This window comes from Leptinotarsa decemlineata, unplaced genomic scaffold (genome assembly GCF_025532065.1).
Source record: "Leptinotarsa decemlineata unplaced genomic scaffold, Ldec_3_MD MMD2_tig00000133_RagTag_RagTag, whole genome shotgun sequence".
Classification (NCBI taxonomy): Eukaryota; Metazoa; Arthropoda; class Insecta; order Coleoptera; family Chrysomelidae; genus Leptinotarsa; species Leptinotarsa decemlineata.
In genome coordinates, this window is record NW_027412542.1 from 7,596,500 (window position 1) to 7,621,808 (window position 25,309).

The 25,309-nt window shown below is 35.9% G+C and overlaps 1 protein-coding gene across 6 annotated transcripts in view; it reads left to right on the forward strand.

The window, feature by feature from the left end:
• The window catches only part of Ca-beta (Calcium channel protein beta subunit), a 483,978-nt gene that overhangs the window by 360,248 nt on the left and 98,421 nt on the right, over positions 1-25,309 (forward strand). The window contains exon 1 of one of the 6 annotated variants that reach the window (XM_023162359.2): positions 12,399-12,623. The exons of the other annotated variants lie outside the window; for them this stretch is intronic. Coding sequence (XP_023018127.1) covers positions 12,543-12,623 — 81 coding nt within the window. The 5' untranslated portion in view covers positions 12,399-12,542. Of the gene's footprint in view, positions 1-12,398; positions 12,624-25,309 lie in introns of those variants that run through there. 6 annotated transcript variants of the gene reach the window in all.

Sequence of the window (25,309 nt, forward strand, 5' to 3'; positions counted from 1 at the left end):
TTCTTTATCAACTATCAAAATATATAATGCAAAACAGGAATAAAATCATTTGATGATAATAATTGTTACATAAATCAATCAATCAATCAATGTATTCAATTCACAAACATATTCTTGTCTATAATAGATGTAGTATATTTTCAATGATAATTACAGTAAATTAAAAAATTAAAAAATAAATAAATAACAATAAATAAGTGGCGGTGTTCAGTTCTTGGGAAACGCCTAAGCAAAACTTGTGTTGCGTATTTTCCCAGATCTGAACACAGACATGAATGTGAGAAAAAAAAACTATTCATTCCTTTCGGTAAGAAATAAAAATTTATATATATATATATATATATATATATATATATATATATATATATATATATATATATATATTATAATAATAAAAAAAATAGAAAGCAATGATCAACCTGAAGAAGTATTGAACCAGACAATAAGGCGAAGAGGAGGCTGATGTGAGATAAATTAAAAAAAATTCAGACATGATTCACTGAGTTGATTCAAATATTTCTTTTAAGGAGTCAAAGTTGTGATCAATGAAGGATCTAATTATTTTCTTGCGTTCATTAATTTTTTTTATATTTCTCAATTCAATGGGAACTTGATTGACAAGTTTCGGTCCAAAGTAAGTAACAAACCTTTGGGTTTATACGTTTTTACAAAAAGGAACACTAATTGTTTTCTCGGATTTGGCTCGGGTGTCGTGTATGTGTGTCAGATACGTGAGAGGCGAGTTCAACGTCCATAGTACACAGTGATAGGTGTATAATTTTCTGATATTGAACTAGCCTCCTTATATAAGCTATCAGTTGGATGTCTTCTATCTTTCTTCAATACTATTTCAAGCAATGTATTTTGTATCACTTGAAGATTATGTAAGTGTGTTTTATTCAACCCACCCCAAACAATAATACAGTACCTTATAACTGATTCAGCTAATGCATCGTATGTCATTAGTAATAAATGTTTATTTAGTATGTTTCTGAGTTGGTAGAATTTAAAAATAAGTTTTCTCACGAGAAAATCTACATGTTTGTCCCAGCGTATATGTTGGTAAAGTATCACACCCATATATTTTATTGTATCGGTTTTCGTTATATGTGGACAAGAACAAATTAAAGGAGTTTAGCAATTGTGAGTATGTATGAAAATGTTTCCCTCTAGTGGTTGGTCTCTTATTGTTGATGAAAAGGTTAAGAATTTTGTTTTATCTACGTTTAGACTCGGGAGACTAAAATTCAGGTAGTTTTGAAACGGTAGTTTCAATTAGGCGCTGTCGTCAAGCGGTTCCTTGCAGAAGCTGAATTATTAGATCTGGCAACATGCTTGTCTAATAATAAGTATGAGAAAATAAATATTTCAGAATTAAATCTTCAAATATTCTTGAAATCTCTCACAACTACCTACCCAGTAGGTTCTGGTAAATACCTACCGGAAAATAACTGCTTTCCCGGCTAATACCATGCTGGATATTGAAATTATTATATCCGACTTACAAAGCTCCAAGTGGGGCTTTGTTCACGAAATATTTATTTTATTATGCGTATGTATCTCTTCTCGATACAGTCTTCAGACACGTAATAATAAGTATCGTCAATATGCTGTCCGACCACAGTGCCGAATTGAAATGTTCAAGAATCAATTTAACTCTTGTATCACCTAAACGCAACAGTCAAGATGATTCACCATTACAGAATACTAATTGTTGAACTTCAGTGGTACATAAATCAAATTATTAGTTGATAATTTCAATGTGGCGACAATGTCGGGCGGATTCTTGCAGAACTATATCATCGCGTATATGTAGATTGTTTGTGATAGTAGGGTAATAATCTTTCGACCGTAACGCCGAATTATTGATCAACAATCAATTTAATTTATCTACCGCCTAAATGCAACAAATACGCACTATAACAGAATATTAAAGAATTCATTTGTACTAGCGACTCGCCCTGGCTCTGCACGGGTGCAATGCTGATACTACAGAGTCTACAGCTTTTTTTTTTGTTAGTAGACAATACAAGCATGTTTTCTTTAGAGGTTACTCATGAAAGAGGAATATCGAAAATATTCATTCAAAGTACATGGTGAAAGGGGCCATATGAATTCGTTGATGTACAGATAAGATGCAGGATATATTGAAGATAATTTAATAAACAATTCTTTTTCCCCCGCTGTAGGCGTCCTATTTGGAATATTCAGAAATCCTTTTTTATTGCATATCTGGTACATTAAACGAGCCTACATTCAAAATTTGAGCCTCCAAAGTCCGAAACTATACTGGTCTATAGAAACAGTGATGAAAAGGTAATGTTCATACGTAAACGCGCCACGTTTATTACCAGTGGGAATATTTGAAAATCTTTTCTTATTGCACATCTACAACATAAAACTAAGCTACATACAAAATTTCAGCCTCCGAAAATATAGCTGTACGGATAAACAGTGATGAAAAGGTAATTTTCATATGTGAACGCGCCTCTTTCATCCTCACGGGGGACTGCCAGTTGGAATATTTGAAAATCCTTTTTTGATGCGCATTTGAGACGTAAGAAGTACCTACATACATAGTTTTAGCTTCCTAGGACTTGCCAGTACGGAGAAACAGAGAAATACTTTCGCATTTATAAGTATAGACTGAAACTGTTTGTAAAGAAGTAATATTTTAGTAATATGAAAGTTGAGAAGTGATATAATTTTCACAATCAGATCTGTCTGTCTTTTAAAATATGTTTTTCCGTTAAACAGTTATCGCCCTAGCATGTAAGTTAGAGAATAATTCAAGGTAACATTGCCAAAATATGATTTTCATTAAAAATGTTAATTTGCGAGACTTTTCCCCAACAGAATTTGATTTAGCTATATCAACCCAAAAATGTATAGAAAGTGTTCATGAATGAATCCAATTAGAATCATGTTTCCCAGCTTGAACATTCCAATAACTTTTTCCAGACATATATTGCATTAATCAAGTTATTGTTGAAACAATTTATCGTCTAATGATGCTGACCAATTCGCTTTTATTTCGCCAGAAACTCTCGACACGAGAGTTGAGATTAACCCAACCTCATACACATGTTGATAGATGGATCAAGAATCGAAATCTGTCGGGCATAGTTTGTTCAGATCTTTAATTTATGAACCATAATTTCAATAATATCTTACCTACTCACCTAATAACAATTTAATCCCAAATGTAAGTGACATTAAAAAAAGTAACAATTTGACATTGTCAAGTAATGTTATTTTTAATTTTAAATGAATTCAGCACCTCTGTGAATGGGAGGCTGAAACTTATCGGATCTCTGTATTATTTCATCAAGACTGCCATAGGTTGACAGTTTTTCACAAAATAGTTTACATGGGAAAGGGGGCCAAGTGATCACACCAGGGATATTTTATGCATTTTCATGCCGACTGTCAGTGTCTAAATATTTTGGGTAGGCGGAGTTTATGCCATTTTCTGCTTCATACGAACTAGAAGTTTTTAAAAACTCAAAACAAGGTAACCAATCTACAATGTAATTCATAAATAAGGTATTGATTCAACTAGCTGTTTACACTTTCCCAAGACAGAGAAACAGAGAGCTTTAGATGTCCGGTCATCTAGCGTTCAGAAGATGAACTATGTAGTCGGTAGGCTCATCGGACTGGATTTCCATCGAGCTACTTGAAATATGCCAAACATCTTTCGCGAAACTAACTACAGATGGCAGAGTGTAAGCAGAAAGTGTGGGAATGCTATTTTCAATTTTTCATTCATTTTCATTGAACACGTGCTCAGATATTGGAGTAGGAAGTTGCCTCGGTGTATATTTAGAAATTGCTCAGTAGAACTGATCAATATTATCACGAGAAAAAATGTATATTCGGAAAAAACGAATCTGCATTTTTGTTAAGTGAATTGGTCATGAGCTTTTTCATCTAAAAAAGCAATATATTTTTTCGCCATTCCAAGCGAAGGTTGCAATCTCAAAGTTGAAAAAAGAATGGGGGTTGAGTGGCAGCTCACAAAAAACAGCATTTGATTTTTTACTCCGCTTCTAGAAGCACACTTAGCTGTGAAAAGGCTACAGTACGTTTTTCAAAAAATGCAAATATTAAATGGATTGCCGCCAACCTTCATACAATAATGAAGGTTAGGTTACGTTATGAATCGCACTTTGAAAGGTAAGATCCCATTAATCCTCAGCTCGAAAAATGTTGAATCCTTAGGGTTATCGTTCGTAAGGAGCGACAGCTGATTAATGGAAAAACAAATCTTCAAACCGTTATCAAACATTTTGGAACATTTGCAGCACCAATTGTTCTCGTGGGTCCCCCAACCAGTCAGGTGGAGTGTAGTATATTTCATTTACCATGGGTCTCCACAAAAAGCTCTAAAGAAATCAAGTCGGGTGGCCCAGGAGGCTGGCTACTCAATTGCACCACTCAGTGATACAAAGTGACTTCGAAACCTGCCGGGAAAATAAGTACCTTCATTTTTCATTTATATGACATGGAGGAGTATCCTCTTGTTGAAATACGGGATGATAGCATTTTGGAGTTCAGTTTTATATGTGTATAACGTAAATAACCCTAGGATTGCTAGCGGCCCAGTAGCGAAAATTGTATAATCGACACAATTAGGATTCAAAAAGGAAATATGCTCATCAGAAACACACGCATTGAATAGAAAATTATCATTTTCCATTGCTCCTCCTCTCATAATTTCGCAAAATTGCATGCGACAAAAAATCGTCTTCATTTAGATTTTATTCAACTTGCAATGTTCGTGAGTTTTTTAAAACAGTTATTCTCATCCAACTGAGCAAAAATTTTGCTTAGGCTTTTAGTATGAATGGCAATGCATGGTTAGCTTCTATAGTGATGTTATTATACATCCAATCAATAATATAAATATTTTCTTTATAAAGATAATGATGATAGAAATTTGCATCCCGAATCGTTCGTTTCACGATTATACTCCTCCCAACAACGAAGAGGTCGTGGATTTTTGAGTTTGGAGTGCCCACGTAACAGAACAGTACTTGGTGCCAAGTCATCAGAAGTAATTTGAATATTTTTTTCAAGACAGCTCCGTAAGCGGCCGATAAATTTGATTTAGTTTTCGATTCTGTACCAGGTAAATACAACTTTGTCACCGATCTGAAATCCGATCAGCAAAAGCCCCACATAAAGGCCGCAGAGATGACTATAGGCAATACTTCTGTGTCTATCCAAGGATAAGCCGATGCATATGGTCGTTGTCAACAACATAGACATCGGTTTATCAAAGCATCAGATCCTTACTTTCTTCAGAGTGAGTGGCTTGAAGTCGGAAACTGAAAGATTCCTGAGCTCTCATGATGTCTACTATAGTACTGTAGACGGGTATATAGATCCTGGAGGCATCTGAGACACTGATGGACTTGCTGTTGGCTTGTCCAGTATATGCGGTCTCAGCCTATATCTAACGATTTATTAGCACCTGAGAAATACCGAACTTTTTGAAACTATTTATTTCCTACCCTCAAGACTGATACAAACCAATACTCCTGATGAATGTCCTTCAGAGCTTTCAGCTCCAAGTGAGACGACATTCGTCCAAAAAGAGGAGGAAAAACGGATGCATTATCAAAATTTTCTCTTGTGATTACTGGAGTTGTAGTTTTTGGATCTACTGTTGAAGAAGTCCCATATGGTGGACTGAATGGTCCAGATGGAGGACTACTGTTTTTATAGACTGAAAAGAATATAAAAATTAAATGACGGCACTTTATATTCGAAATGGCGGACTTTCAAAGATGTGGACAATGTTTTTATACATTACCATGACATGGATATCAAATGGAAGGGTTCAAGGGGGAATTCAATATGGCGGAAGGATTGAGGATTATATAACCTAAAATTGAATCATATTCGTGAATTTGATAAATACAATTTATGTTATAAATAAACTTGCCACGGAATTTATCTGTGAAGATAAATTCAATAAAATATTGAAGATATTGACATCAGTAATTCTAGAGAAAGATTACGTTTTTCATGAAATAGATAAATCTCGCAACAAACATTTATATTATATAAATTGTGTAATGTTTTTTAATGGTTTCCACTATCAATTCATTTAATGTTTGCCGAGGTCTTTAAAGTGACGCCCACCGTAGTGGCCAATTTTTTTTGTAATGAGTGTATTCTCTACTGGAATTTGAACCTATCCAGTTCCGCGAAATTTTATAACCAATTTGCGAAAAATGTTCCCAGAATGCCGTTCGTTAATGGTTCGGCAGGTCGATTTCTACATTCATTATATTTGAAAAAAGTTCAATCATTTCTACCCTTTCAGGACTTGAATAGACCATAACTGATAAATTCAATGAAATACTTTTTGAAGGCTCTATCTTAACTCACAAGACATACCTACTATGGGTTTCTATTCCGCACTAGTCGTTGGGAGATAATTGGAATGTCGTGAATTATTTTGGTTATGTAGGTATCCTCTTTTACTTTTTCAATATTTCTTATTTTTTTCATTCATTGAATGTTTTTTCAAAATTTATTTGTATTTCTTGTAAATCATTGACATTTAACTCATTGTTCCCATATGGTGCGCACTTTAATGGTGACACTGTATAAATATATATATATATATATATATATATATATATATATATATATATATATATATATATATATATATATATATATATATATATATAAATATAATATGAACATTTTATTAAAACAACGATAAAAATAAAATAAAAACAACAATAAAAATTAATTGGCGCTCCGGGGCGACTTCATTGATTCCAGAGGCGCAGTTGCTTTTTCAGCTGCAGGAAAACCCGGAAAAACCTAAAAACCTGCAGCACCACATCATCTGAAGATCTTGATCTAACAATGTCCTCTCTCTTATAAAACAAAATGTAGGGTGTCTCCAGAGGCTCCAATAAATTCAATGCATCGCCAGAACACTTCGTGACACGACTATCGTCAAACTTAAACAAGTCCGTTTCTTCTTTGACCAAGGCGTAATAATGACCAAATTCAACGCCAGAACCACAGTGAACAATGAAATATTCATCTATTTCGAACCTGCCAAAGAGTTTCTTGCTTCCGTTAGAGGTTGAGCCTTGTTTGAAAATCATCAGTGTTATCATTAGATTGACTGGTGCCTCAGATATACTTGTTTCCTTATAACAGTCAGTTAGTTTGGCACATGTTGGACAATACAGTCGATCATCACCTGTTGAAAATTCCATTTTCAGATGATTTAACAATAAGCTTTGCACGGACTGGTTATTAGTCATATTAGGAAAAGCTAGATGAAGTTCCAGAAATTCACATAAGTTTTCGGTACTTCTTGAACATTTACCACAAAGTAAACAAGTGAGGATTTTTCCAGCAAAAGATTTACAAACACAAGACGAGATGGGCTGTATGGAATCATTCAGTCCAGAGCGGTCAGGTAGATTTTGCTATTGTTTTGCTCACGAAGAGTATTCAACAAGAACCCCAAGAATTCGGAACAATCCTCTTGTTGTCCTAACGAGTATCTAGTGGACTTCAAAGACTCCGGGAAATAGGTTGGAGGGAAAGATGATACCTTCTTACGAAACTACAGCTGCATGAACAGGTGTTTAAGTTTGATGAATAAGTAGGAAACGTTCCCGTTCTCGTTCATCATTGAAACTTCGTTCTTGAAATTATTCGTCATGAACAAAACTTATAAAATGCTATTCATGTAGCAAGTGTTTCCTAAATTATCCAATCCAATTTTCTTCTGTAGATTTTCAGGACAACTATCTACTGATTCGTAAGGAAGAACATGTTTCAATCTCCATAAGAACCATTTCTCAAGCTGCGATCGATCCTTCCAAGTGAAGAAGGATTTCGTAGAGGGATCGATTCGGCTCTTGTTTCATGAAGCTCTTCCACTGAAAGGGAACCAGTTATACGAGGACTGCAACTCATATTTGGGGGGCAAGAATGACCTGAGTCCACTGACTGCACTGAAAAAGAAGAAGGTGGACAAATCACTTGTGAATTAACCTTGATAGGAGACTGATGAATATCTACATATCTCGGCTTGTTTCGAAGAGGTTTCAGTTCCGTACTGAAATTAGGGCAATGCATGATCTCATCAAAATTATGTGAAGGAGGAATAGTTCCAAGTACTGAAGCAGCATTGCCACGTTGAATAGCAATACTAATTCTTTCTATCAAAAAAGAGGTAGAACGGTGATCTTTCGTTGCTTGGCCTATTCTCCTGCCGAGTTCATGAACGAATAACAGAGACTCCGGGCCATAAACACCAAAAGTTTGAACCCCTACTGGATGAAACAGATAGTTGTTTCCAAGATTTTGTTTTTTTTTTTTTTCAATTTCTCGCCAGACAATGCTGCAGTTCCAGCAGACTTGGAACTTTCGGCTAGATGGGAAGCCGCAAGCGTGTCAACGCAAGTGAAGTTTAAATCGATTTATAAATTCATTTCAGTTTCAGGCCACAATAATTAGAGTTTTCTTTCCAAATAAGATTTGTTTCATTCTTGAATTTTACATTCATTGTTTATTTCTTCACAATTTTTTGATATTAGTTTTTCTTATTTCCAACTACCTCAGTCAACTCTTTCGGGACTGACAATTTTTGCATTTTCGATATTTCCAATATTCCATAATTTTTATTCTTATAGATTTCGAATATGCTATCACTTCTTCAGAAACAAGTCCAAACCGTTAACATTATGCATCGAACAGTTGTTGAATAAAACATTTGAGAAATTTCTGTATATTATCAAAACAATCTGGGTCAGAGCAATACTGATGAGTTTAATATTCTTCTGGAAGAGGTTGGAGTCGGTATAACCACGTTAGAACATATTGTTAGTTAGAAGAGTACGATGGATGGTGAGGAATATTGAGAAGTCAATATCTTCGGAAATGAGAACTTTGCTCACAGGTTTATCTTCTATATCGGGCAATATCCTTAAAAAATCTCATACCCACACAATGAGACATGAATCAATAACGTTGATAACAGCCATCACCAGATCCTCCTAGAATTGCCAATGTTTTGTGAATTGACCAAATAATTTTGAGTAAATATGTATTCAAATATTAGTATAGATATGTAACCTAAGTTCATATTTTGTAGTTTGGTAATTAGCAATAAAAACACAATAATAAACTGGTATGAGATGAAAATTATCAAATAGTTCATAATTATAATTAATAAGAGAAATATCAAGATGTGAAATTTTGATCTCTACGAACTGGTCTAGGTTAGGTTAGGTCCAAAGTGAGTGAGTCTATTCGACTGTTCATCGCAACCCGCAAAGGTTTATTGTGGCTCACACCTATCCACACTCGACCAAATAAACCCAGCTTCTTAATAAAACCGATTAGTTTGTATGGTGAGTGGTCTTTCAGATCGGATGGTACACCGGGAAAAATGATTGAAATTTACCTCGGAATTTTCATTTGGAACGAAGAAAATTACTTCAGTTTTATTGAAAAAATACTCTCTCTATTGAATAATTCACATCCCTGAGCGTAATTTCAGTAGGCAAAGTACTTTTCATTGAGAATTGAATATTCATTTAATATATGTGTGAAATCATAACGTATTATTTCATGTGAAGAGAATTACTAACTGGACGATGGGTATTCCCCCTTAGTGAAATGTAAATTTTCGCCATCTCTTTATCGAATGTAAAATTACACTTGTATTTGTGAGTGATTATTATATTGTTCATTCTTGTCTACAGAAGCGCATCGGTTTGTCTGACGTGTGCATTAGAATATTTTTGTTGTTGGTGAAAATAAGTAAAGAAGGTGAGTACATTTCTTGTAAAATTTCAATAACTAGTCCAATAAACAGATGAATTCATTGAGTTTTCTCGTTATGCATTATAGAGTGTTTTTTTATGTCAAGTATATCCTAACCTCACATCGCGAATTATTTCATACTGTATGGAATAGTACAACATATTTTAACTGATTTTCAAATAATTACAGAACATATATTTGAAAATGGTTGTGATAATAACTGAAAGGTATTGAGAAAAAGAAAAAAAGAGATATACCTACTCGATAGCAAAATAAATTTCGATGAGGAATAAAATTTCGTATTGGTGGTTGCAAATATCGGACAATGTTAAATCGTAATTTCATTCACCTGAAAAATATCTGAACGTTTCATTCGTATCTCTCATAATTTTGGATAAATTTGAGGATTTGTGATTCTTATTATTGAACTTGAAAACATTTTTGCGATGGGGGAGGCAAGTAGGAACTCAAAATTGGAGGAATTGAGAAACACTTTGGGACCTTTTTGTTTCTGTTGAAGAGGTGAACAAAACACTTCATCACCACTTCATACCATATCATTATAGCTATATTTGCTATATTTCAGAAAATGTTGGAAACCATTTGGAAAAATCTAATTTTTTATTTAAACGGTTGAATATGTATCAAAAATGTTTGAGAAATATTAATATTGAAGTCAAACTAGTAGTAGTTTTTCTCTAGGAATGTGTGTTCGTCAACTTAGTGCGTTTTTAGATTTCTAAAACTATTCATTTGATGATATTTCATTTCTCTTTTAGGATAATAACAGCAATTGAGGAAAAAAGAACGAGAAATATTACTTTCATTTCTCTTTCCGAATAATACCACCATGAGCAAGAAAGAAAATGTGTTAATTTGAAGAATGGTTTTTTTATTTTGTACTGTTATTTGACTTTTTTGAAAATGAAAAAAAAATTAATTTCAAGAATGTTTATGAACTTATTTTGTATATACATATTTTTTTAATATATCAATGTGTAATATGTCTTGTGCATTTAATTATCTAAATTATGAGGAAAAATGGCCACTTAAGAGTCAAGAGTCAACATCCGATTGAGGTATCATTGTCTTCAAAACTACTCTGAATACGGACCTTCTTACAACGGAATATCCCAAGGTAATATAACCCGTAAATGAAAAATTACAATGTAAAATTTTATCAGAGTATAGAATTCCACTGTGAAATTATATAAAAGTGTAAAATTCTACTGTAAAATTCTGTCAAGAGTGTAATATATCGATATAAGTTTATATCGCAAATTTACCCTATAAAGTTTTATTTCAACACAAAAGTACACTCCAAATGAAAAATTACACTAAAAAATTCCACACTTGTCTTCGGGGTAGAATTACAAAATAATATTCCGCATGGAATGTGAGATCACACACGAAAGTCATTTCTCGCTAATATGGGCGGTAATTAAATTGCCACCGGTACCGGTGGAAAAATTTTTACCAGTGTAAGAGAACGGCTCTACCGAACTCTAAGAACCTGATTCGGTCCCCAGCAGAGCAGGCACAAAGTATGTGCTCTGATGTTTCATCATTTTCCTAACAGAGGTGACACACACTGTCTTTAGACAGTCCGAATATCTGCATATGATGATTCAAATGACAGTGACCTGTAAGAAGGCCCGTAGTTCATCCGTACTTTAGTCCAACAACTGTTTGGTATCAAGCTACGAAGGGTGAATAAACGCCTTGGAGTGAGCCAGTCCTGGAAGATTCTACCAGACGTTCATAAATCTTCTTGTTATCCAGGTGTTCAATCTTTGTTTGGCAAAGCCTAAAGCGATGCCAATGACAGGATTTAGTCAGATGAAGCTGCTTGCAGCACCCTCCTTTGCAAGGGAGTCAGCAGCCTCATTGCCTTCCAGGCCAGTATGGCCAGGAATCCAGACCAGAGACAATCTGTTGAGTCTTCCTATCGAGGAGAGTCGTTTTTGGCAATTTGCCACCAATTTAAATATTGCTTGGTAGAAGTCAAGAGCTTCCCATGCCTCTTGATTGTCCAAGAATATTTTTATTAATTTGTGTATGAAATTGTATTTTTCCAATCTCTCCGCACACTATTCAATAGCGTAAATTTCCGCTTGAAATACAGTCGCATAGGACCCTAGGCATGTTGATATCTCTGTCCTGTTGATAACAAAGTAAATAGTAGTTCCATCTATGAGATGTTGAAATATAAGTTCAGGCGTAACATTTATGTAACGTCTAAAATCATCCGTTTCGAGACTTTTTGAGTTTTTCATTCTATACCAACGACGTTTGCCCCCTAAAATAACGATGCCGTATCAAGTCTTAGAATCAAATAATTAAGTAATGTCTATCGAAAGGATCTAGTGATATTGCTCACATCTGAGAAATATCCTGAAATACTGGAATATTGAGGAAAAATTTGTAAGAATCTTCTGACGATTTCTGACCCCTCTGGATCTTCCCATACATCGAGCAATTAGCGCTTTGACGAAACTGAAAACAGGATGTGATATGAGCCCAAGTTATATTCGATTATTTATAGAAACAGTTTGGCATAGGTTATAGAATGGCTTGACGATAGTTTCTTAATACAAATAAACACGTAGACTGTGATGTGTACACATTCTTTTGAGTTTGACATATAGGGAAAAGACAAACTGTGATAATTATAGTGAATCATTTTGTGATTAGTTGTATTTTTTGTGAAAGTGTGCTAAATGTTGGGTAGGAAGAAACATCATCATAACCATCACAGAGAGAAAAGACATGTTTACATTCCTTTCTCGAGAAACAGGCGGGTACGTTCTAAAATTTAACTATTTCATTCTGAACTATTTGGAGTTTCGTTTTATGGTTTGTTTGTTGAAATCATGAAGATAAAATAGTTTAGTGTTCTCCACATTTCTGGCACAACATGTGAGATTATTTTTAGACTTTTGAATCCTTCATTATAAAATCGACCCGGCCTGTATTTCAGGATAAGGTCGCTCGATGTAGGAAAACGAATCTTATTGAAACATGATACTAACAAAAGCTTTTTCGATTGTGATCAAAACAGTATTTTGTATTGAACAAGAAATCTCCCAATATTGTTGGCCATTTATCTTTGACCACCTTCCCAGAAAGAGTGAGTTGCATAGATCAGTTAGAGTCTGTACAAGTTTTGAAGAGAGTCCAACTTTCTACACTGATTTTCATAAACATGTAGATAAAGGTACGAAAAGTCGACGACCACCGATAGATCGGTTTCGGAAAGTTCAGAAAAAGTCCGGAAACAAATCCACAACAAACTCCGGGGTGAGAGTCAGAATGATAAACATATTCCAGAGAGGTGCATATGACATGCCCAGGATCAGGTGAAAAACATCTTACCCCTTGCCTCTCATGTGGACCTACGAATCTGTAGGTACGTATAGCAGATAGACGACGGAAAACAACAACTAACCCAGCCAATGCCGCGCAGAAAGCTGAAGTACAACCATCAGGCACCTGTGAAACGTCTTTCATTAGAAAGATTCGTCGCAAGTTACTTCCTGCATATGAAAAGCACAAATTAATTCTACTTGGTCGGTACGACCAACCTATAACCGGATTCAGGGTATTGCGCCATCATCAGTACCATGAAGGTCACTTCAGACGGAGTGAACCGTCTGAGTATCCCGACCTAACAAAATTAATTCCAGCTAGTCATAAACTCTTTGTATTTTGACTAGACAAATTTTGACTCTTTCACTTCTTAATCATGCTTTCGGCCGTGAAAATGTGTGTTCTTATATTGACAAACTTCACTTTTGTTTTGGAAAAAATCTTCATAGTTTTCTTTAGGTTTTCCTAAAGAAAACTTGGCAACAACCAACTTTTGTATAACTGTCTCTGATGTGTGAGTGCAAGCTATCATCAAAACAAGAGCTCTCTCTGATTAAACTTATATGTTAACTGTTTTGTCTTCTTTTCTCATATGCAGAAGAAAAATATGCTATATGAAAGCATATGCTTTATCGCGTATTTTATTGACGACGTGTGTGTATTCTTTGTTCGACCCAACTGTATGTAACTTTTGTTGAAGGATTGATATACGCTTACAGAAGTAGTTTTTTTATTTCCAGGGAAAACTTTTGAATCGAATTTAGTTGATCATTGAACTTTTGTGTCAGCAATACATCAATTTATGATGTTTTGACATATGTATGGATACGTCTTGAAATGCCAGACTCTCGAGTATTTCGAATTTTCATTCAACTTGGAAAATATACATTCACACCTCAAGCGTCGCATATTCTTGAATCTCATTTTTCAAAGGAAGTATTAAGCGAATCCAACCAACCGATAGAAATGACTATGAAGAAAACAAACATCAAAGAAAAAGACGCGAGAGCAAATTAGACACACCCCCAATGAAGTTTGTAGAATTGAAGTCAGTTGTTCGAATCGATACTTACGCTTGCGCTTACGGACAACCCCACCTCGAAAAACACGAGGTTGCAGGGATGGATTTGCAAAATTAGAAGGATCTTTCGTCGTTGTTGATCTGTGGACACTTTCACTTTTTAAAATGAACCGAGTTTTCTTTTTTTAACTTTCGATACTGAAAGTTTCTTCATTTACTACGATACAGAAGTTAGAAGCGTCGTAGCACAGCTGTTCGGGATAAAATAGAGCAGCCTCAGATGTTGCTAGGGTCCTAGCTCCACATATATGAGCGATCGATACTACAAAGAATTGAGTCGGAGACTTTAATGAAGCATTGAAAGATGCTGAGGCGTGTATAGGTTAGGTTAGGTTAGCTTCAAAGTGAGTGGGTCTATTCGACCCTTCATCGCAACCCGCAAGGGTTTATTGTGGCTCACACCTATTCTCACTCGACCAAATAAACCCAGGTTCTTAACGAAGCTGATTAGTTTGAATAGTGAGTGGTCTTTCAAATCAGATGGTAAGAGTACGGCTCTGCGGAACTCTAGACCTGATTCGGTCCCTAACGGGGCAGGCACAAAGTGTATGCTCTGCTGTTTCATCGTTAATAAGGTAGTCGGATAATCAATGAGCAAGATTCCCACCTTGATACCCGCGACAACCTTCCCATATGAGGGCTTTTGCACGTCTGCTACACCTGACGATGCCTTAGATTCAACCGTGCAGGGCTTTTTCGCGTCTGGTTTTGGTGAATCATCACATGAACGCAAACGTTTGCTAACCTGCTCATGCGGGGTTTGTTCCTCCTCCTGGGACAGATTCTGCGTCCGCCGCTCAAGAATTTGGTGCGAGTCGGTTTCATAAGGTACCCCGCTCTTGAGGAGACGACTCAGTCATTTCCTGGCTGCACCACCAAACCTTTTTTTAGGTTCAGTTATTGGATCAGGAGTTGCAGAGTTGAGAAACTCTCGCTCCTGATCTAAATTTACAGGGAGGTCGATTGGAGTCGTAAGCTCAACATCCATCTCCTCTGTAGACTCCCTCCTGATCTAAAGTTACAGGGAGGTCAGTTGAAGTCGTAAGCTCGATATCCATCTCCTCTGTAGACTTGCTCCTGATCTAAATTTACAGAGAGGTCAGTTAGAATCGTAAGCTCGACATCCATCTCCTCTGTAGACTCAGCGTCAGAAAGAATGTTGAAGTTTACTCTGTCCAAAAAAGTACCACGAGTAGCTCTCGGGAAAGAAGGTCAATCACGGCAGAGCCCCGCATTACCGTGACAAGGCGATGCTACGACGAAAGGGCTCCCGTTGCAATGCCATTCAGTTAGGGAATAACAGAACCACAAGTGATTCAGTCATTCCCGTACCCAGCGAGGCTACACGGAAGCAGGCATCCGATGGCCGGTTTGCTCAACCTTCATATCAGGCAGTGAAAGATGAACAAGGACAGCCAACCCGCCATAATAGAGGGGTTAGTCGTGATATTCTTCAGTCTACTTCGAGAGCGTTGAATAAAAAGCTGTACAACATGAAAACTAGTTATTCGGGAACTGAGGAGTGAATTACTAACATCCTAGTCTCTGACCAAGTTTACACGAACATCTAGCATTGGTTATCATAACAATCAAAATTCTAACAGAACTCCACATACCTGAATAAATCCTGGCCCTAATTACAGTCGTTGCCAACAAAACACATTTGATTCACTGTTGATTAACGTGAATGTGACGGAAATTTGGATTTATTTTCATATAAAAAGAAAACTTTAAGTGAATACCTTTTGTGTTCGAATATTTTTTTTTCTGGAGGCACCTCTGAATTAGCGACGAAAAATATTCAGGGAACAAAGAAAAATCAAAATGGAGCAAGAATTCACATTTTACTTTCACTTAAATTATCAATTATCAACATACATCTTAAGTTTTTTGATTTGTTTTTGTGTGAGTTTAAAAAAAGTAAAAAATGTGTGATAAACCAAATATTTTTTCGTTTAATTCCATCCACCACTTGTCATCTTCTCATTAAGTTGAGTAGCCAGGCGTCATGTTTCTTTGTTGAATTGGCCATCATTTAGGAAGAATTCTGACACTCCAGAGAATTGTCATGTCACTAAATTATAACACTGCTCAAAGTAGGTGTTCACACAATTCGGTTTTATAACGCTAATTATCTTTCCACAAGACTTAGTATTATTGAACCGGTTTGATAACTTTCTATGAAAATGGTATTTACACAGACATTAACGTTAGTTTTAGTTAGGGTTAGGAATCCGTCTTTAAGATATCGTGATATCTGAGAAACTGTTGTGCTACAGCAACTCAACTGTACAAAGATATATTGGTATCCAATTTGACACCAAACAAATTAATCGACGCAGTGAATGGAATTGTGTGACTTGACATTATTATAACCACTTCGGCCACAGTTACCCTCTGAGGGTGAATTAATGCATTAATTTCCTTAGCATAAACGCCTAGATAGTCACTGTCATTCAAAGCTGAATTTTTTCCCAGAACTTCCCGTAACCGATAAAGAATGATGTGCATTGACAGATGACATGTTCAGCATCTAAATGGAAAGAAGAAAGAATTGTGCTGTTTCAACAAACCAATATATTATATTTCAGGTTTTTCCAATATTCTGATGGAATAATACAAAAATATAAATATTGAAAAGTTTGGAGCCAGTATAGATCCCTGGGTAATACCGCAATTGGAATATTGAATTTTACCCTCTACTGGTTGAAACTCTTTGGAATGTGCTACCTCGCAATTTTCGTCACAATAGTTTGAAGAATTATTTATTGAGTTTGATACTGAACTTTTACAAAACGTCCTGTTCTAAATCTTAATCTGTTGAATTTTTATCTGAAATATACATAATCGTATGTTCTTGCATACAAATACAAATGTCTTAAAATAATTGTTTCACAAAGCTTTCGGTTTGCGTCTGTTTGGTTAGGGTGTAGCATCAAGAGGTGATGATTCAGAGAAAATACTATATATCTCTTACCTTCCTGAAAATATACATATCCGGAATAAAGTTTATGTCACTTGCCCAAAAAAAAACATAAACTTCATTGTTCAATCCTCTCCTATGCCGAGTCTTTCATAGCATAAGTACCAAAGGTGTTATTTTGGAATTTGCTGGATAGAATATTGTTGAATAAACTCTAACATTAAACTCTTCGTTTTTCTAAGATTCTAGATAAGAGATTTTGAAGGACTCATGAATATGTTTCTTCACATAACTACCACCGATATGGTTTTGGTGCATCTGATATAGATGATCAATTGATGAGCATATATTGTAAGAGTTGGAGTCTTATCCTGTGACATCCAATAGGTATAAAATACTCGAAATTTGTTGAACGAAATGAAAGAAAACAGAAAAAAAATATTATTATAGATTGATAATCGAGTCCCCACCATAATGGCAGGTTTGGATGTGAAGATTTGGGATATGAGGAAATTGTGAACTATGAGATCTCAGAGAAATCACGACTGTTAGATTTCCTCGATTCAGATCATAACACATTTATTCTTAGATATTCTTTCCTATAGGAAATAGGAAGTAGAAATCTGATGAAGTTTGGTTGGTACCATCTAACTTGATCTCAAAAAGATGGAAACCGCTTTCTTTGAAAAAAAAATGTATATTATGGTAGAAGATATACTTAATTCACTTCAATAAAGAGAGTCTTGCACTCCATACATTCGTTATGGAATTGAAACAGATGTCATTCATAACGAATTTTTGGAGTTCAGACCGAGTGGGAATGTGTGTAATTCATCCTTCATGTAAAATTTGTTTTTTTGGAAGGATTTTTTTCCAGTTTGCATTTGGAAGGAACCACTGTACATGATCTACACATATTGTGAAGAGTTTTTATTTTATTCTTTTTTTTTTTTCATTTTTCGTTTAATGATGGAGAAGCAAAAGGTCTTTAGGAAAAAATGTTTCAGATGTATCATTCGACAACACAGAAATACTGAATGTGAAGAAACGGGCCCAATCAAACCATAAGGATTACTAACATGGGGAAAGAGGAAAGTTTTCATTCAGTTTTGTTCTATCACTGTCAATATGAAACAATGTACTAATGTATCCTTTTCTCTTTGATGGAAAAGCATGTCTAGTTGACAGATCATCAAGTGATTATTGCAAGAGAAAAGTCGAATTAAATGACAGTGAAAACAAATTCTGATATATGTCTCAAAAATACTGATAATAGATACACTGTCGAGTTCTTGAAAAATCAAGTGATGATAATCGATAGCTTGTGAAAAATTAAAGTTGTTGTTTTCCATGGAAATGATTGCTCTAAATACGATAAGCAACAGGAGAAAGTACACAAGTCGACTGAAATTCAGTTTCATCAAGAGAAATGCTACTTGAGCTTAAACGTTCCAGACATTTGAATGAAAAAGGCTCACGGAATTATATGTGGGAATGAGAAACTGACAACCTCTGAAGTTTGTATATAATAGAAAATGATCATTTTCTTAAATGTCGAATTGAACTTCAAGTTGCTTCAAGATTTCAGATGTATTAGTTAAATCAACGGAATTCTTCGAATTTGATGATGTTCAAAACATTTTCTTCCATCATTAGTTTCAAAGAACAAAAGCGTAAAGTATTTTCAGAGATATGAATTATGTATATGATCCCAAATAATCGAACCAGCAGGTAGGAACTCAATTATTTTTGAAACATTTGCAAGTGAAGGTACAATATTTATCTTTCCTCATCAGAACAAATATGGTAGTTCTCGATACGCGTTTCGCTAACCAAGTTGGTATCATCAGGATATACTATTTTCAAGTTATCTCTTGATGATGCTAACTTGGTTAGCGAAATATGCGTCGAAAGACAGCGTTTTTGTTCTGGTGAGGTATAAGTGTTTTCAATAGATTCATTCCACGCCAGAGGTTCCAAATTCCACTTATTTTTTCTAGGGCGAAACACAAGCACTACAGAAAATTCCTGAAGGCGCTCTTAGAGCGGTGCCTATGCGAAAGTAGCGATTACATAAACGCAGTTCTCAAAAAAAAAGTTCTCAAGCAGTAAAGTTCGAAGTGTACTCAGTTGAACCTCAATACGATGAGAAGCCACAGTCCGTCGATTATATCCGATATGTGCCGCTCCTGGTGGAATCAAATGTGCTAAGTCACTCGAACACCTCCCGTGAAAGAATCTATGAAAGAGAGACGAATCTCCAACCTTTCTTCGATGTTCCACACTATCAAGGTTACACGTGATGTTTGTGTCTCCAATCAGGCGAATGGCTGTTTTCTGGATGGAATCCAGCAACTTTAGGGTATGCTTAGGGGCGGAGCTCCAAACATGTGAACGATACTTCAAAAAGGTCTGATCTGAGCTTTATGAGGCATCAAAAGTTGCTGAGGTGTGTACAATTTTCTGGTTCGGAACATTGTTCCAAGATTTGAGAAGCAGCCTTTGCAATTTCAGCGACATGATTGTGCCAAGACAACAAACTCATCGAAGCATAAAGCGGAATTATCTGTCCTGACATTCTTATATCCGGTTCGGAGACATCAATCTTCTTGGAGAAAATCGATGCCTGAATTTTCATGGCATTGAAATGAACCTGGTTACTTTTACACCAATTCGAAATCACCTCTAGATCCTCATTAGGATATGTAACCGCTTGCTGCCGGTGAAGATGTGCATCCCGCAGCCGATGTCCTGGATTGATATACAATAAATAGAGGATTGGATTCCTGGGGAATACCAGCATCGATGGTAAAAGATATTCGGGAGATATCCACTGACGGCCACTTGCAGAAAACGTTCATAGAAGTTTGGCCAGCAAACCCTCATGTCACACACCGTCGAAGGCCTCAGAAATATCAAGCGCAACAGCTCTTTACTGTATATGTTTCTCGATTGCGTTATTCCAAATATGAGTGACATACGATTGAAGTGCGCTTGTTGATCTTTGTTTCCGAAAGCTATATTGATGTTCGCTCAAGATGTTGAAGCCTTCCAAATATTCAAGGATATGGTAGTTTACGGATTTCTCAATGGTTTTTGATATCACTGATAGCAAAGCGTCTGGTCTATAGTTATTTGGAAGATTTTTCCTGCCTTTTTTGGGAATAGGCTGACGGCGATGAATCGTCCATCAGGAAGGAAAAACTCCTTTTTTGTAAGACAGGTTAAAACATCTGCAAAATACTGGTTTTAGTTCATTATTATTATTATTTATATATTTATAATAATTAGGTAACTTTAATCTCTAACGAGTATAAATTGCTGATTCAATCATTTACATGTACATTTTTATTTTGTATATTGCTAATAACACTAGACAACGCAACTCGTTACCTCCGACAGAGGACTCAGTTTCTTTCAATATCTCACGTTGGGCTAAGGACAATGTCTACCACGCAGACGTCCTGGTTTCGATTCTCATAACTTTATACTTTTTTAATCAAAAGCAAGGGGCCGTGAAGGGCGGAGTCTCAAGGGGGCTGAGGGGCGAAGTACTAAGGGGGCTGATAGGTAAGGTGGAGTACTAAGAGGGTCGAGATCCACGCTTGAATCGCTACGATACTCATTCCATCCTTCTCTGTATCGATTACGTCAGACGTTTCTCTCTTCCACTCACTGAAGTCTCTCTCTGAAATACTTAACAGCGACGCACGACCTTGAAGTGGGCCAGAACATAAATTGTTCATCTACTAATAATATAAAAAAGTTGAAAGTTAAACGCTAGAAAATAATGCTCTAATACCTCTTGAAGACTGGGGTCGGCAAAACAATAACTATAGAAACCAATAACTATTATGTTCAAATCAATATTTTTTTATCTCCTTTTGTTGAGCGATAAAACAAAATAATAATATAGAAAAATTAAGTCGGGTGTAGTTTACCACGAAAAGTTACTGCATACATTCACAAAGAAAAATCTTATATTCATTTGTAACTTATTAGTCAGTTATTAGTCTAACCTTACTTGGGGAAGTGTTTCAACGTCATTCGAGTAATAACAATTATACCCCAGAATTCCGCGAACTCAAAGCAACTGCAGAAAAAGAACCAATCATCATATTAGAAGACAAAGAGAATCCCCTCAATGCAAAAATAACTCTAACTGAACTGGATGATGTATTGAATTCCGCCAGGGACTCAGCCGCTGGACATGATGATATCCCCTATAGCCTTCTCATCTATCTACCCAAAGCTGCCAAAATATATCTTCTGAAGATTTTCAATGTTATTTTCACATCTCGATGTTTTCCCGATAACTGGAAAATGGCAACAATAATTCCAATTCTAAAAGCAAATAAATCCACGAATAACCCCGATTCATATCGACCTATCTCGCTCACCTGTACAATGTGTAAACTACTTGAGAAGATACTGAACCGAAGATTACAATTTTATCTAGAAACGAACAATCTTCTGATACCCCAGCAGAGTGGTTTCCGTAAAAACCGTTCCACAACAGACAATATAGTAAACCTTGAGTCGAATGTCCATCAAGCTTTTGCGACTAAACGGAATGTTATTGCCATATTTTTTGATATTTGTAGAGCATACGACTCAGCATGGAGATATAATATCCTGAAGAAATTGAAAGTTTGGGGAATAGATGGTAACTTCCTAGCGTTCGTATCGAATTTTCTGAGCAACCGATCATTCCGTGTGAGAGCAAACAACACTTTATCGGATAAAAAAATACAACAAAACGGAACTCCACAAGGATCAATATTGAGTGTAACATTATTTCTTATAGCCATTAATGATATTTGCGAGGGAATCGAGTCGCCTATTAAAAGTGGTATATATGCTGATGACCTTGTGCTATATATAAGTAGCAATAACATGTCCTCTGCATCTAAACTCCTACAAACCGCAATCAGCAAACTGGAACAATGGTCTTCCCAATATGGATTCACCTTCTCAAGTACAAAAACGAAGTGTATGCTATTTAGTAAACGACCACCCACAAGATATCCAATACTGAAAGTGTATGGTGAGCAGATTGAATTTGTGAAGAAATTCAAGTTTCTCGGAATAGTCTTCGATGAAAAACTGAATTGGGATGCTCACATCCGTCACCTTAAACAACAATGCCAGAGCGGAATCAACTTACTGAAAATTCTATCCAGCCATACCTGGGGAGCGGACAGTACCACCCTCATCAGAATATATAGATCTCTAATAAGATCTAAAATTGATTATGGCTCAATCAGCTACTCCACTGCCGCAAAATCACGCTTGCAACAACTGGATACCTTACACAATGCAGCTCTAAGACTTGCAATGGGTGCTTATCGAACTACCCCGGTTGAGAGTCTATATGTCGAAGCCAACGAACCACCCCTGGATTTGAGACGTCAATACCTCAGCCTAACATATGCATCCAAAATATCTGCACATAATAAACATCCAACTTATGAACATACATTTTCGGAAGCTTCTGGTAGAAATCCCCAACATAATAAAAGTATTAGAGATCCATTCAATGTACGAGTCAGAAAACATGGGTTCACTTTCTCTAACACCCTATCAGCTCAAGAAGAAAGCCCACCACCCTGGCTTGTGGAAATTCCTCCCTGTAATACTTCCCTCACAACGTTTCTTAAGTCCACTACCTCCAACCACAAACTCCTTCAAAAATTTTTCGAGATAGAAACTAAGTACAGTGGGTTCAACATTCTCTACACTGATGCATCTAAGACGTATGAAGATGAACGAGTTGGTGCATCAGTTATATCAGGGACCAACACCTATAAGTTCAGTATGCCTCCAGAATGCTCAGTTTATACGGGAGAACTGCATGCCATAGCGGAAGCGATTAAACTCTCTACAAACCTCAACGCTAAAGATTCGGTAATATTCACTGACTCTCTGAGCTCCTTACAGAGCATTAAACAGCCCTACCCAAAACATCCCATACTGAAGAACATCAAGACACAGTTATATGAGATGAGACTCCAAGGAAAAAATATCGAGCTGGTGTGGATCCCATCCCATATAGGCATTCCTGGTAATGAAAAGGCCGACGTGGCTGCAAAAGAGGCCAGTGTAGACCCATCTGCCAAAATTATATCAAAAATACCATATACAGACATGAAGCCCGTTATTAAAACGTATATACGGAATATTTGGCATGACAGATGGCATAAAAATCAAAACAACAAGCTTTTGCAAATAAACCCGAATCTGAATCCTGTCCAATACATGGGGATGTGTAGAAGGTACCAAGTGATTCTCACCAGGCTCCGCACTGGTCATACCAAGCTAACACATCAACACCTCCTTCAACGAGATGTGGCCAGAAAATGTGAAACCTGCCAAACAAACCTTGATGTAAACCACATTCTTCTGGATTGCCCATCTTACCAACGACAAAGACGTGCTAGTGGCTTACCCGGTGATCTACGAGGAATCCTCACCCCACAGAACATTGATAGACTTGTTACTTTCCTGAAGTGTATAAATATATTGTGTGACATATAAAATGTATCGAACCCCGCTAATAACCTATATGGTTGATGCGGGTAAATTTGAAATAAAAAAAAAAAAAATAAAAAAACTGAAAAACTGTACACTCTGAACGTTTCGAAGGCTAAAAATCTGCTTCAATTTCGAATCCCTTTAAATAGCATATGATTATATCAATGACGTCACTTGAACAAGCTCCAAAATTCGCAACTTTTTACTTATTCAAGCGACTCTGTATTTCTTTCCGTTGCCGATTTTCCTATGCTGGCCCTCCAATTGAAACGAACTACCCTGAATTTGATATTGAGACTGAAAAAATCGTGAAACATTTAAATTTTACAGAAGACATATTTAGAAATAATAGTCGAGTGATAATTTATTTTATACATCAAATACCGTAACGCTTTTGGATTGTCGAAAAATACTTTTTGAGTTTTTAAGATTATCGAACTCGAAAGTGAAACTGAACGAAAAAAATCGATTTTATAAATATATTTATATAAAGCTTCTGTTTCCTCCCTTAAAAAAATCTGTTTCAAATCTGTTTTTCCGCTAATCAGCTGTCGCTGATTCAATCATTTTGCCTTACTTTCTAATGATTATCAGGTAGCACCTGGTGATTCCTTCCTGTAAATTATCTACAATAGTTGGCTATTAAAAATATTTGTACGACACACGACGTTTTTCTATCAAGACAAAGTGACCTAGACTTCTAAGACTGACACAATAATGTCTTCATTATTGACTCTTCCTAAACAGTCATCTGTTTGTCTGTTATTAACTTCAGCAGTTCCCATGAATGTATGTAAGAATTAGAATACGTGGCACGACAGCTTTTCAGCCAGTGTCTAATCAATTGTCCTATGTTTCCGGGTTTATTAGACGTGGTTTACAGGTTTTTGTACCTGACGTTTCTGGGGCAGACATTTTCAAAGGCGATTTAGCAAGAATTGTGCCTTATTGCTGTTATTTCTATTATCATTATTCAATAGTGCTCAGGTTGAACATTTCAGGAAGTGAAATTGTGTGTACAGGTTGACCTTCTAGTTTGGAATTGAATAAAAATCGAGTATTTTTTTCGGATATTGCACATTACATTAAATATGTTACAGTGTTGGAGACGAAATTGAAAGATTGAATAAGTTGTCCATCAAATATTTTTCATAGCCTTAATATCAAATAACTCATTCAAGGTTGCTCTTTTTAACAGAAATTTAAAAAATTGTTTTGCTTTACAATATTGTTTATGTTCAAGCGGCGCCTTGCGTGCGTCCTATACAGATAACAAGCTCACATTCTTCATCATCGTGGGTAGTTGTAAATAAAAACTTCAATATCATGATTAACTACATAACTTTGAAGATTTATAAGGTTTCGCTGTTCAAACAAGAACACATTGGGTTTTAAATATGCATTTTCATTGCCAATTCGATTTGATTAGTAAAATTATGAGTTCCAAAAATAATTTATAGATAAATTTCTAGCAGAACGACATTTCGAGCTCATTTCGTTACATGTTCATTGTTAGTCATAACCATAAACTTCAAACCACTCGGAATTTTCTATACATTTCATGTTGGCAAGTCTCCCAC